Genomic DNA, 14,710 nt, shown 5'->3' with positions numbered 1-14,710 from the left:
TTACTGCAGGTGAACAACCAAATGCAAACGTAAAATACTCGTATGGTATGATATGGAGTGACACTCCCACGCTACCTAGAGATAAATAGGTGTAATACTGTATCACAACCAAATTAAATATGTGCGAATGCAAAAATAAAATCTTATCAATCAACAAATCCAAATATATCTCTTAATGAAATTAATTACATTTCGTGGCTGCAACCATAAACTTGTGTTCCCAAAATGCTCAAGACAATAATACATAAATAATGCTGCGCCAACAAAAAATCCCCTAAGGAAGTCACATGACCGCGACGACACACATAGGGCAGAGCCGGGTGACGTGTTTACTGGAAGTGACGCAGTTTTATGAAATGCTTTAATATTTTGTTTTTAATGTAAGTGCAATTTTATTGCAATTTTATTATTTTATTATAATAAAGCACAGTTTGTACATACAACACCACGAAGGGTTCCCTATGTATTATGAGCTTGATTGCAGAGCACAAGGAGGTGCATGTCTGAGTTCTTAAAGGGGCCATACACTTATTTTTCCTAATCTTCCATACATCATTATTGATAAGATCTTGAGGATGAATATAATCCACAGCATCACCAGAGTGGAGGCTGGATTGATCCCCTGGTGAGGCTGGCTGATTTTTACAGTTGGATGTGAGCACATAGATACAGCGGTGGTGGAAGACACTGAGCACAGAATAATGAACTGACCATCAAGAGTTACATGCGGTGGAAAGTGGAGGATTTAAAAGACTTCTGTAACTAAGAAAACACCAGAGACATTTTTATATTCATTTTTTATACTATTGCAACAACCACATTGGATATCTTTGAAAAATACTTGTATGTTAACTGTCTTGGCTGCCAAAAGATTTTTTTTTAACCATCCTTGTCATTCACAGGCATTCAGTGCACTACACAGCCAGTATTCACTCCACTAAAGTGCTTTAGCTTCTTTTATCACTTTTTTGTCATTAAGTGGGTACCTTTGTTAGACAGCATAGCAAATCTAGTATTTTATGGCCGAAGGTAAGCACAGCTTGGTCACTGACCCACCTAGTGATAGGACAATGATAAAGCCCACTGATAAAGTCATCACTCTGCTCATCAACTGTGTCTGCAAGCATTTTCTGCACGAGTTCTGCTGAGCATGGAAAATATATGAAACAGCTATATATGATCAATATATACTGTATGTAGTATTTGCTTCACCGCTGTACAGTAATTGCGTTTGAGTGCTTATTCAGACCACCATGTTGCAGTAGCACATGCTGTATTTACTCCAAAGCCTTATTTGTGGTGCGCAGCAGTGCCAATAATTTAGGATGGCACCCCAACGCATACCTACAGTAGCAAATAATACACCCACGCACAAATGCCTTCTAACACATATCTTGTGGTGCACTGCATTTAAAAAAAGGGTCATGCCTATTTTTTCAAGCTTAAAGGTACACTGCCAGCCCATTGTATCTGAACATGTGTGCATTAAAACACTGCATACTGTAAACGAGCCCTTACTGTTCTTTCTGTGAAAGTGTATTGATCAGTTCAGACTGATTGACAATTGCATGATAGATAGCTAATTGGTCTTATGTCAGCAGTCATTTAGCAGAGTCGCAGATTGTACTGCTCAATCTATAGATGGATAATCTATTCATCAGTTCAGTGTGGGGAGTTGGGGGCAAAGAACAGGTTCATTTTAATGCGCTAAAGGGATCTGAATGGAAATGGCCTCCTTTGTCTGTAAATTACTTTTAGGGTATTTCTTTAAAGACCAATTACATTTTCAGTTTAAGGCTGTAGTCACATCAGTACGTTTCCTAAACACACAAAACACACATAAATGCACATTTTATAATGCGAAGCACACAAGCCTTGTGCTTGTGGTGCCATTATTTATTAATGACACCCCAAACACAATAGAGTCGGGACAAAACGCGCTACAAATGCGCCAAAAAGCGCACTGAAAAAAACCAGCAATGTTCCGCCCCCGAAAAGGTTCTGGAGCTACTTTGGGGAGTTTGTGTCTCCTATGTCAGCCCATTCAAATTAAGTGCTGCCCTATACGTAACGCGCAGAAAAAAATACCCAAGTAAGAATGGCGTTCTTCAACACTCAGGTGTGAATGGGGCCTAAATCAGCTATTCACATTCCAAGTACATCAAAACAAAAGGTGTGCATGGTCTAACAGTGTGCTTTCTTTATAAAGCATCCACAGCCTGAGAAGAAAAGCCTATATCCTGACAGCATGTTGCAGAAGCAGTTCTCTCTGCTGAGATCTATCATCCCGCTGCTGAGTCAAAGTAAAAGCCATCCATTTAACAAAGTTTATGCTTTCTGCTGATTGCAGAGCTCTAGCTCTGAGTCAGCAGGGGTTGTGTCAGACCTCTGCAGAGAGACCACTGTTTACCCACAGATTGCAAAGGTCTTTCTCTGCAGCATGCTGGCAGGGCGCAAGTGTTTCTAACCAGGCTGTGACTGCTTTCCAAAAAAAAAAATTGACCTGTAAGACCGAACAGCTCTTGTTTGGATTCAACTGGAACGTATTTAGCTGACGTAACTGAAAGTTAAATTGGGGTTTAATTTAGATGGCACTGAATGTGTTACAGTCAGTGCAACTCTGGGGTGTTCAGGTAGTAAAGGCTGACAAATGATAGACAAGTTTGCCTGTTCGGCTGCAGAGTGCTGATCTGTGATTGGCCGCTCTAAACTGCTCTGTTCACCCTTTCCAGTGTGTAATTGGCGTGTGATTTCCATGTAGGAAGTGTAGCATAGTGCAATGGCTGTTTTGCATTAGCCCAGCTCTACAGAACAGCAGCACAGTCAGTGATCGGATCCCGGCCCCACCTTCCGCCACTGGTGATTTCCCACATTCCTCTGGCACGGGCCACAGTCTGGGGATGAGCAGAGCCCTCTCCAGACATGACGACGGAGGGAACACCAACATACAATTATATGTACTATATTTGTTGCAATCACTTCTTCCAGATCTGCTTCCCAGTTTCTCATGCTCATTAAGGATTATCTGCTTGCAGTTCTGAGAGCGTATCATTTCCTTGTGTGTAACTCTTCGTCTACCACCAGCACTGCTCAGTGTCATGGGAGATGTAACTATAATGTATCTCTTGGCAGATGCAAAAATAAAAAATATTAATGCAGTTATGTGCTCATTAAAATCATTAATTTTAAAATGCTGCTAGTGTAAGTACCTGAATGTATTTTGATATTGGCCATCTAATTTCCCTTACACAGCAGGACTCAATTAGGAAATGGGAAGAAGTAGAGCAGCGTCAGTGGCCAGTTAAAGTATATCTAGAGCCAAAATGGATGGGCTTTTATATTTTTTAAATTTTTTCTTTTTTTTTGGATAGAGTAGGGATAGAGTTAAAATCCCTTTCAAGGTTTTGTTGCTGTCTGTGTCCCATAGACACAACTGGAAGTGGGAGAAAATGCCCCCTTAGACAGTTACTACCTAAGTAGGTATTCCCATCAGAAGGTTTTCCCTCTATTCCTTTTTTATTGACAATATTTACCACTTGCCTACCAGGCATTTACACCCCCTTATTTACCAGGCCAATTTTCAGCTTTCAGCGCTGCCGCACTTTGATTGACAATTGCGCGGTCATGCAACATTGTACCCATATGAAATTTTGATCATTTTTTTCTCACAAATAGAGCTTTCTTTTGGTGGTATTTAATCGCCACTGGGCGCTTTACTTTTTGCGCTATAAACAAAAAAATTGCAAAAAATGTGAAAAAAAAAAGTTTCTTTGTTTCTATTATAAAATTTTTCAAACAGGTAATTTTTCTCCTTCACTGATGTGCGTTGATGAGGCAGCACTGATGGGCACTGATAGGCGGCACTGATGGGCAGCACTAAAGGGCACTGATAGGCAGTACTAATGAGGTGGCACGGATAAGCGGAACTGATAGGCAGCACTAATGAGGTGTCACGGATAGGCGGCACTAATATGCAGCACTGATAGGTGACACTGATGATGGCTACTGATAGACGGCACTGACTGGCATCACTCCTGGGCACTGACTGGTGGCACTGACTGGCACAACTGCTGGGCACTGACTGGTGGCACTGGTGGGCAGCACTGGTGGGTGGGCACAGGTGGGTGGCACTGGTGGGCACAGGTGGGTGGGCACAGGTGGGTGGCACTGCTGGGCACAGGTGTGTGACACTGCAGAGTGGCACAGGTGGGTGCACTGCTGGGCACAGGTGGGTGATCTGCTGGGCACAGGTGGGCGGAGCTAGTGGGCGCACTGCTGGGCACAGGTGGGCGGAACTTGTGGGTGGCACTGCTGGGCACCGATCATCAGGGCACTGATCATCAGGGCACTGATGATCGGTGCCGATCCCCGCTCTGACAACTGCCGGTTCTCGGCAGTACTTTCCTCACGATCTGACAGTGTGAGGAAAGTGCAGCCGAGAACCGGCAATTGAATTTCCCGGTGATCAGCGTGTCATTGGACATGGCTGATCACGTGGTAAAAGGCCGCTGTGATTGGCCTTTTACCACATCACGTGATCAGCTGTGTCCGTAGGACACAGCGATCACGGAGATCGCCGGGTGCGCGCCCCCTGGAGCGCGCAGGAGAGCGCATTCTGGGAGGACGTCATATGACGTCCACCCAGAACTGGCCGGCCGCAGTGCAGCCGTCATTCGGCTATCTGCGGTCGGCAACTAGTTAAGTCCAATGACATTGGTCAACAGGACAAGCAGCGAGACTGAATTTCTCTAACAAGAACGAACACAGACAGCAATAAAAACCAGTATGTCATAAAATAGTGCCACGCATATATCTCTATAACCTCATATATGAATTAAGGCATCCAAACCATGTGATTATGCAACAACGGTGAATTTGTTAAATACAACTTAAAAGTCCATAATGTGTGTTTGATCTGTGCCTTTATAATTTGTCCACAAAACAGGTGCTCTTCATTGCTTATATCCACATATATTCCTATAGGTGCTCCTCCACCAGAGACATACATATATACTCTCACTTCCTTTTATGACCAAAATTGCATAGGTCAAATACCACCTTTCCCTTTTAACCCGGGTAAGTATACTGCATAGATAACTCCACTTTCCTCACTCTGCTGCAAATGGTCCCATCTCCTCTTTATCCCACAAATCCTACGCATATGTAAACAGAAATGCTTGCCATAGTGTATTATATAAATAGAGCGCAATTTATTAAAAAAACAAAATGCACTAATATTTACTGTGCTGGGACACCACAGTAAAAAAACCTTGTTACAATGTATTTTCAATGTGTTTAGGAATTTCCAAGATGGCGGCTCGTAAACTTCCTGTTTAGCAGCTTGACGTCATTGGCCCACTCCACAGAACTTATTTGTTGCCCTGAAGTTTTATTTGTAAACATTTCTTTAAGCAATAAAAACCAGGACAGGGGTTCCCCTTCCCTACTCAATGCAAAACTAAGGCTGCCCATTGATGATATGTTCTTTTTGTGAAGGAGAAAAAACAGATTCATCCATCTACACAAGTGAAATGGATGGAGGAACCTCTGAGCCAATGAGGGGATTGCCACTTGAAATGCTACCCAAGCGCAAGAGGACCCTCCAAATGGCTGATGCATTTCAAGGGGCAATTCCCCCTCATTGGTTTAGCGGAAGAGGAGATTGCCCCTCGAAACGCATCAGCCATTTGGAGGGTCCTCTCGCGTTTTGGACTTGTCTCAGTGACTAGGCCGCTTTGAACTCTGGTGTGCTTTTGTCATTGCCGTTGTTTGTGAGTATACATCTATTTTATTAAATCAATAAAGCTACCACTTAGGTAATGCACAAGGCTGGTGTACCCACTCTTCCTTGTTTTACAGTGCTTCTTCTGGGTTCCCCCCGACCCTTAGAGGGCAGCAAAGCTTGTCCCGGTATTGGAATTGCTAAGGACCTGAGATCCTTCTATTGCCAGTACACCACTCTTGAGCACAGGGGATTTTTGTCTGGTCTGCTGTATTTTTTAAAAATAGAAAGGTTTTACTTAAAAAATAATAATAATAATTAGCATTTTGATGAAAGGGAAAGGAAGAACCAGGAAAAGAAAAATAAACCTCAGCTTTACAGCCCAACTGCAGCCCAAGCAGTTTTTCTTTTAGTGTTAAAGAACTGAAATGCATAGATCCTCTGTAAGATTTTTATTGCTCTTTGTGACTCCTTTGTGGAAATTCCCAACACATTTTATTCCTGTTACCCTAACAAGAAATGAGGCAAACTGATGTCCTGTGGAAATTTTTGTTACTCTCTCTTTCGGTATTAGTGAGCTTTCGCATCCATTGCTTCAAACCCTTTCCAGGAGGGTCAGCATAACAGCCAGTCTCCTAGCATTTTCTGAGGCAGAGTCAACAATAGCCACCCCATTGTTTCCTTCACGACGGCGTTAATCTGAAAATACATCCAGACGTGAAACAGGAATGGGTCATTAAATATTTTTTTCAAGAATAAAGTCCTTCATGAGTTTAAGGCCATTTTTGTTCCAGGATCTTCTCTGTGGAATGTTTTAAATACATGTGTGCAGGCTGGACCACAATAAAAATGTGAATCAGACTCCCAAGGAAACTGAGAGCCACAAAGTGAACTCTACAGGGCCACATCCGGGAGTAGCTGTAAGGATAACTTTGCAGTACTGATATGAGCAGTGAATGATATTCACAGTACTTGGATGACTGAGCAGTGCATGATATTCAGTGAAAGCCATGAGTCAACCTGTGCCATGCAGAACTACAGTTGTGCTCAAAAGTTTGCATACCCTGACAGAAATTGTGAAAGTTTGGCAGTAACATTGGAAATATTAATGATCATGCCAAGAAACTGTCTTTTACTTAAGGATAGCAATCCTATGAAGTCATTTTATTATCACATAGTTATTTTTCTTTTAAACCATGATAACAGAAATCACCCAAATGGCCCCGATCAAAAGTTTACATACCTTGGAATGTTTGGTCTTGATACAGATACACAGGGTGACATGCACAGGTTAAAATGGCAATTAAAGGTTAATTTCCCAAATCAGTGACTTTTTCATTTGCAGTTGATGTCTGTGTAGAAGTAGTCAATGAGTTTGTTAGCTCTCACGCGGATGCACTGAGCAGACTAGATACTGAACCATGGGGAACAGAAAAGAACTAACAAAATATATGCGTAGCAAGGTAATGGAACTTTATGAAGATGGAAAATTATATACAAACATATTCAAAGCCTTCAATATGCCTGTCAGTACTATTCAATCACTTATTAAGAAGTGGAAAATTTGGGTATCTCTTGATACCAAACCAAGGTCAGGTAGACAGAGAGATTGCAGCCACAGCTGCAGGAAGAATTGTTTGGGATACAAAGAAAAATGAACAGGTAACTTCAGAAGAAATACAGGCTGCTCTGGAAAAAGACAATGTGGGTGTTTAAAGAAGCACAATACAAAGATACCTGAACAAAAATTAGCTACATGATCGAGTTGCCAGAAAGAAGACTTTACTGTTCCAATGCCACAAAAAAGCCTGGTAGCAATATGCCCGACAACACCTTGACACGCCTCACAGCTTCTGGCACACAGTCATCTGGAGTGAAGAGACTAAAATAGAGCTTTATGATCACAACCATAAGCGCTATGTTTGGGGAGGGGTCAACAAAGTCTATAGGGACAACAATGCCATCTCCACTATGAAGCATGGTGGTGGCTCACTGATGTTTTGGTGGTGTGTGAGCTCTAAAGTCATGGGGAATCTTGTGAAAATTGATGGCAAGATAAATGCAGCATGTTTATCAGAAAATACTGGCAGTCAATTTGCACTCTTCTGCACGACAGCTACGCATGTGATGTTGTTGGACTTGCCAGCATGACCCGAAGCACAAGGCCAAGTTGACCCTCCAGTGGTTACAGCAGAAAAAGGTGAAGGTTCTGGAGTGGCCATCACAGACTTCTGACCTTAATATCATTGAGCCACTCTGGGGAGATCTCAAATGTACGGTTCATGAAAGACGACAAAAGACTTTGAATGACCTAAAGACATTTTGCCATGACGAATGGGCAGCTATACCACCTTCAAGAACCCTGGGCCTCATAGACAACTATTACAAAAGACTGCTGTCATTGATGCTAAAAGGGGCAATACACAGTGCTTGCTCATGTTTTCTTTAGAAATGGTACGTATTGTGTATTACCAATTCTCCAAGGGTATGCAAACCTTTGAGCCCAACTGTATTTCTCCCTGACCTGTCCTGTTCTTTCCTCTATGTGATTATCCAAGGGTAAACATCAGCTACTATTACCCTTGAAGCTGGGCTGTTTGTGTAGGCTGCTTTGACCCAAGACATCCTCACTGGGTGTATATGCTTTTTTATGCATTGCAGGTAGATAATGGCTGGTTGGGGGGTCTGGCAGGGTGTTGTACATTGCACCCTGCTTCAGTCCTCCACTTCAGAGCCCTCAAGAACTCTGATACAATCACTTAGCAGGCTTTTGGTTGGGGTTATGCAAATATAAAAATGCATTAATGTGAGGATGTCATTCTGAAGGAGTGGGTATTGCTAGTTCAGCAGGCTGCATTTGCCTGCAGACCACCATAGGTAATACCTACATGTCATCTGAGATCCAATGAATGAAAGGGGTGTACAAAGGACAGTAAGGCAGGCAAGAGAAAATGCTGTTGGCTGTTGGACATGCTCCAGCCAAGAAATGTGATAGGTTTTGTCTCACTTAGGCCTTTTTGATCCATACCCCATGCAGGGCCAGGTTTACCCACATAGGGATGCACAGGTGTTCTGTGCATCCTCATCTTAGCAGTTCCATAGCTGACTATTGGGATGCAGCAGCTGCATGGACATGGCCACTGCTCCCAATGTGACATCTGTGCATGTGCATGGTCCCGAATGCACCAAGAGTGAGTGTGTTGACAAACATCTGCACCCACACAAAAGTCATATTGGGAACAGCAGCTGTGTAAGTGCAGCCACTGTGTCCAGTAAACATGCATAAGACTCCTTGGGGATGTACCTGTGCATCTCCATGCGGGTAAACATGTCCCTGCATGGGACACGGATCAAATCACCGTGTGTGTACAAGGCCTTACTGCAGCTTCTAACACACAATGTGAGAAGCTCACAGTGTGCAGTGAAATCAGAGTAACAAATTTCAGTACAAGAGAAGAGTCTGTACAACTGTTACAGATTGATGGTAAGGCTGGAGTTCCGGTTTAACTTTCTAGAGGTGAAGAAATAGGGAATGACATAAACTTACCAGGACAAAAACTCACCAGCTATTGCGTTTTGTACCTTTTGTGATATTAACAATTTTCTTCTGTATCATACTTCAAATTGTCAAAAAGTAAAAAACAAAAAAAAACAAAAAAAAATGAACTAAATTTTTAACCGTTGAATGACTGTGTCTATCTGGCAGGTTGCAGTGGTGAAGTTGAAGCATACGGATAAGGTGTTTGCCATGAAGATCCTGAACAAATGGGAAATGCTGAAGAGAGCGGAGGTGAGAGGGGACGAGGGAGGTGGTGACAATAAAACTTTAATTTTCTGCATTTTGGCTTATGTCTGGTGTATAAAAGTTGCATCAGGCATTTAATGCATTGGCTTATTTCACTTCACGTAAACAAACTTTTTCAACTTTAATATTAACGGTATGTACAAGTATGCCTGTTATCATTGTCCTATTAAAAAAAATCTAATAATAATTGGGACTTTTTAGGTATCTAAAGAAGAGTTGAACATCTCACAAAAAATATGTATCATTAGAAATTTTGTCAAACTGGACTTGAGCACAAAAACTTTCATTTAAATATGTTCCTCAATAGCCATAACAGGTATAAAGGTTGTTGCAAATCCAATTTACCCTGTGAAAGTAGCAACGAAGTGATCACTGTGCTGTACATAGGGCAGAGATGTGGGAGGGACTCAGCAGCTCCACCCACTACAGGCTGCCTGTAGAAAACTACAGAAGGGGGGCGGAGACAAGACCAGTCACCCTGCACAAGGAGAGAGAACAGCAGTGACTGGTCTTTATTACAGAAAGCTCCTGTACAGAGGCAAAGTGTCACACTGGATTACTGCACAGGTCTTAAAGAAACACACAAAGCACACCAAGATAAAAGTCAAAATACACATCTGTTGTATTTTGACAATATTTTTTTAATTAATTGTCTTTGCCCGGATTGTACAAAGTAGCAGTGTGTAGATAGAATAAGATTGTGTCAGATTTTGTTTTTCAATAGATGACCCAGCTTACTTTATAGATAACATATCTGCTTACACCATTTTAATAAAAATCCAGCGGTGTCTGCAAAATTGTTGAGGAAGTCGGAGGACCTCTGTGGGCTTCCAGTTCCTCAGCAGAGTTTATTTTGGCGAGCTGATCAAGCTTCAGCAATTATATGAATAATTAGGGTCCATTCCTCTTTCAGGCGTTGAATATTATGATCTTGCCTGGAAACACAGGTCTTTGTTTGGGGCTGGAGTTTGAATGCGGACTTGTTTTAGGCAGTTAGGATCAGTCCGGTTAGTTTGAAAGTTCACAGCTCAATTTTCCAATCGCAGCTAACGGATTCTGGACATTTGAAGAGTCATGTCAGGTTGGATGTTTTGGTGTGGCTCCACAGAAGTGATTTCAGATGTAGGTGGAGTCTGGTGTTTGAAGTTGCACAACTGTGCAAACGTTTTAGGCAGGTTTGAGAAAATGCTGTAAATGAAGAATGCTTTCAGAAATAGAAGTGTTAATAGATTATTTTTTATTAACAAAATAGAAAGTAAATGAACAGAAGAGAAATCCAAATCAAATCAATATTTGGTATGACCACCCTTTGCCTTCAAAACATTGTCAATTCTTCTAGGTACACTTGCACACAGTTTTTGAAGAAACGCAGGAGGTAGGAGATTCAAAACGTCTTGGAGAACTAACCACACATCTTCTGTGGATTTAGGCTGCCTCAGATCTGTCTGTCTCTTCATGTAATCCCAGACAGACTCGAAGTTGAGATCAGGGCTCTGTGGGGTCCAAACCATCACTTCCAGGACTCCTTGCTCTTCTTTACAGTATAGATAGTTTTTAATGACATAGGCTGCATGTACGGGGTCGTTGTCCTGCTGCAGCAGACATTCGGGGCCAATGATATGCCTCCCTGATAGTATGGAATGTTGGATCAATATCTGCCTGCATTTCTCAGCATTGAGGACACAACTGATTCTGACCAAATCTTCAACTCCATTTGCAGAAATGCAGCAGCAAACTTGCAAGGAACCTCCACCATGCTTCACTGATGCCTGTAGACACTCATTATTGTACCACACTCTAGCCCGTCGGTGAAAAAACTGCCTTCTGCTACAGCCAAATATTTAACATTTTGACTCATCAGTCCAGAGCACCTGCTGCCATTTTTCTGCACCCCCACTTCCTATGTTTTCATGCATAGTTGAGTTGCTTAGCCTTGTTTCCATTTTGGAGATAGGACTTTTTGGCCTCAATTTTTCCATAAAGACCACTTCTTGTCAGACTTCTCTGGACAGTACATGGGTGTACCCAAGTCCCACTGGTTTCCACCAGTTTTGTGCTGATGGCACTGCTAAACATGTTCCAATGTCAAAGGGAAGTAAGCATGTTCTTTCTTTAATCTACTGCATTGTTTCCTTGGCTGACCACTGCGTTTACAGTCCTTAACCGCTTCACGACCACCCTATAACGGATATATATATATGCTACAGGGTGGTACGGGTGCGTAAAATCACGTGTGTATTCATACGTGATTTTTCATTTCCGGGTAGGGGGCGTGCGCGTGCCCTACCCATATCACTATTCGTGCCCGCGGCTGTTAACTACTTGGTCCCGGACGGTGATTACTCGCCGGCGCCTGGTGATTGCCGAGCATCTCCGATGGGGAGGAGAACTAAACAAAACAGTTGTCCTCCCTGTCAGCTCATGCACACTACTTTGGATGTGCACAGCCTAGCCATGCAAAGCAGTGTGCTTACAGTGAAGCACACAGACACAGTACATGGTAAAACAGCACACAGTTAACCCTTTAATTGCTCCTCATGTGATCCCCTTCATGCCCAGTGCCATTAGTACAGTGTCAGTGCTTTTTTAGCACTGATCACTGTATTGGTGTCACTGGGGATGTCAATGACATCAAGTCAGTTCTCCCTAGTGTCAGAATGCCCACTGCAGTCCCACTATAAGTCGCTGATCGCTGCCATTACTAGTAAAAAAACAAATCCTAGCATATATATACCGCCATTATATATAACATTCACGTAAACTACTTAATTTACACGTATTCTAATTTTTTTTAGCAAACACGTAGCAGAATACATTTTGGCCTAAATTTTTGACGAAATTAGATTTTTTTAATTTTTTTTACTGGACATGTTTAAAAAGTCAAAAATATTGGTTTTTTTTCTCAAAATTGTCTTTTTTTTTTTTTTTTATAGCGCAAAAAATAAAAAAGGAACAGGCGATCAAATATCACCAAAAAAAAGCTCAATTCGTGGGGGAAAAAAGGACATACATTTAATTTGGGTGCAGCGTTGCTTGACAGCACAATTGTCAGTTAAAGTAACGCAGCGATGTAACGCAAAAAATGGCCTAGTCAGGAAGGGGGGTAAATCCTCTGGAGGACAAGTGGTTAACATTGCCTGTTTGTGCTTCTTCAAAAGAACTTGAACAGCACATCCTGAAACCCCAGTCTGTTTTGAAATCTTTGTCTGGGAGAGAGACCTTACTAATGCAGGATAACTACCTTGTATTTTTGTCACATCAACTATTGGTCAGAGGAGAGCTCAAGGCACCACATCCTATAAATATACCATAGACAAGACATGAAATGTTCCAAAAAATCTGGGATTTTTATGGTGCCAATAATATACTTCAATATAAGAAAAAAATCCATAACTTTTATTGATCCATATCAAGTAGTAAATATCCATAAAACACGATAGATGTATTTTCCGTGAAGAAACTTTTGATTGAAGTGTTCACAGCACAATTTTACTTTAGTATCTGGCAGTGTAGCTATGTTTTTTTTTCCTTTTAAGTCTGAGACTTACACTCACCGGCCACTTTGTTAGGTACACCTTGCTAGTACCGGGTTGGACTTTGTTTTGCACTCAGAACTGCCTTAATTCTTTGTGACACAGATTCAACAAGGGGTTGGAAACATTTCTTTTGAGATTTTGGTCCATATTGACATGAGTTACTGTTGCCTTTCTATCATCTTGAACTAGTCTGCCCATTATTCTCTGACATCAACCATGCATTTTCCGTCCACACAACTGCTGCTCCCAGAAAATCCCAGTAGGTCAGCAGTTTTTGAATACTCAGACCAACTCTTCTGGTACCAACAACCATGCCATGTTCAAAGTCACCTAAATCCCCTTTCTTCCCCATTCTGATGCTCGGTTTGAACTTCAGCGAATCACCTTCACCATGTCTAGATGCCTAAATGCATTGAGTTGCTGCCATGTGATTGGCTGATTAGCAATTTGTCTTACTAAGCATTTGAACAGGTGAACCTAATAAAGTGGCTGGTGATTGAGACCAGCCACACAACACAGTCAGCCTGGTGGTCTGACTTTGCTCTGTTAAAGTTAAAAAAAACAAACAAAACACAGCTAGATCACCTCTCCTCCTCAAACCTGTGATTATACCATAAAAGAGCAGCAAAAGACTGATGAGATCAGCTTTTTCCTCCTGTCAGTTTGTTCCTTTTTAACCATATTTTCATGCAGCTCACTTGAAAGGCCCCATGTAATGCCCCACCCTCTCCCAGTATAAGTGGTTCTGTATAGGGGATTGGAAAATTGGAAATCAAGTCGGATTAGGGTTTACTTAAAGAACATTTTATTTATTTTTTTCTTGTTTATTTTTGTTAACTTCATTCTTTGGTGTTTTGTACATGTAGTTTAGCTTCAGGCCTTAATTCACATTGGGCTTAAAAAATGCCTCTTTTACAGGTGTTTGGCATTTTTTTTTTCAGGTTGTAAAAGCACCGTTGTTATCCTGTGTCCATGGACACATAGGGATTGATTTACTAAAGGCAAATAGACTGTGCACTTTGCAAAGTGCAGTTGCCCTCTGCAACTGCAGTTGCTCCAAAGCTTAGCAAATGAGGTAAAGCTTCACTTTGCAAAGAATACCCAATCACGTGCAAAGAAAATAAAGAAAACAGCATTTTTGCTTGTACATGATTGGATGATGGAAGTCAGCTGAGTTTCTGCTCATTTACTAAGCTCTGGCACAACTGATCTTGCAGAGTGCAACTGCACTTTACAAAGTGCACAGTCTATTTTCCTTTATTAAATCAACCCCATAGGCGTTAGAAGAAGATGAGTGTTGAAGAAAAACTCACCAAATGAGCGTTCAGGAGAGGAACTGAAGAGGAGAAAAAAAAACGCTGAATCTGACTAAACGCTAGCCATGTTTAGGCGCATTTCAGCGTTAATGCATTCCAATGGCCAGAATAAAATACTCTGGCCTATAGAATCCATCAAAGTGTTATTAAACCCACAACAGTAAAATCAGTCTGTATATGCAGACTTGTTATACTCACTGTGGAACCTAAGGGTTTAATCCTCATTGTGTAAAAAGGCTGTTTGATCCTGTTTTCTCTGCTTCTTACTTTCTTTTACTGTCCCCAATCCATCTTCTGATAGAACAGAGCCTTGAAGGCAAGCTGCACACGC

The 14,710-nt window shown here is 41.7% G+C and overlaps 1 protein-coding gene across 5 annotated transcripts in view; it reads left to right on the top strand.

The window, feature by feature from the left end:
* CDC42BPA (CDC42 binding protein kinase alpha) overlaps positions 1 to 14,710 on the top strand; it is a 364,329-nt gene that overhangs the window by 138,325 nt on the left and 211,294 nt on the right. For all 5 annotated transcript variants that reach the window (XM_089685105.1, XM_089685106.1, XM_089685108.1 and 2 more), the window contains exon 3: positions 9,429 to 9,512. In XM_089685105.1, the coding sequence (XP_089541231.1) occupies positions 9,429 to 9,512 (84 nt within the window). The remainder of the gene's footprint in view (positions 1 to 9,428; positions 9,513 to 14,710) is intronic.

This window comes from Staurois parvus, unplaced genomic scaffold (assembly GCF_062004578.1).
Source record: "Staurois parvus isolate SC_StPar_1 unplaced genomic scaffold, SC_StPar_1.0 ptg000362l, whole genome shotgun sequence".
Lineage (NCBI taxonomy): Eukaryota > Metazoa > Chordata > Amphibia > Anura > Ranidae > Staurois > Staurois parvus.
Note: the sequence above shows the minus strand (reverse complement) of the source record. Positions and strands in the feature narration are given on the sequence as shown.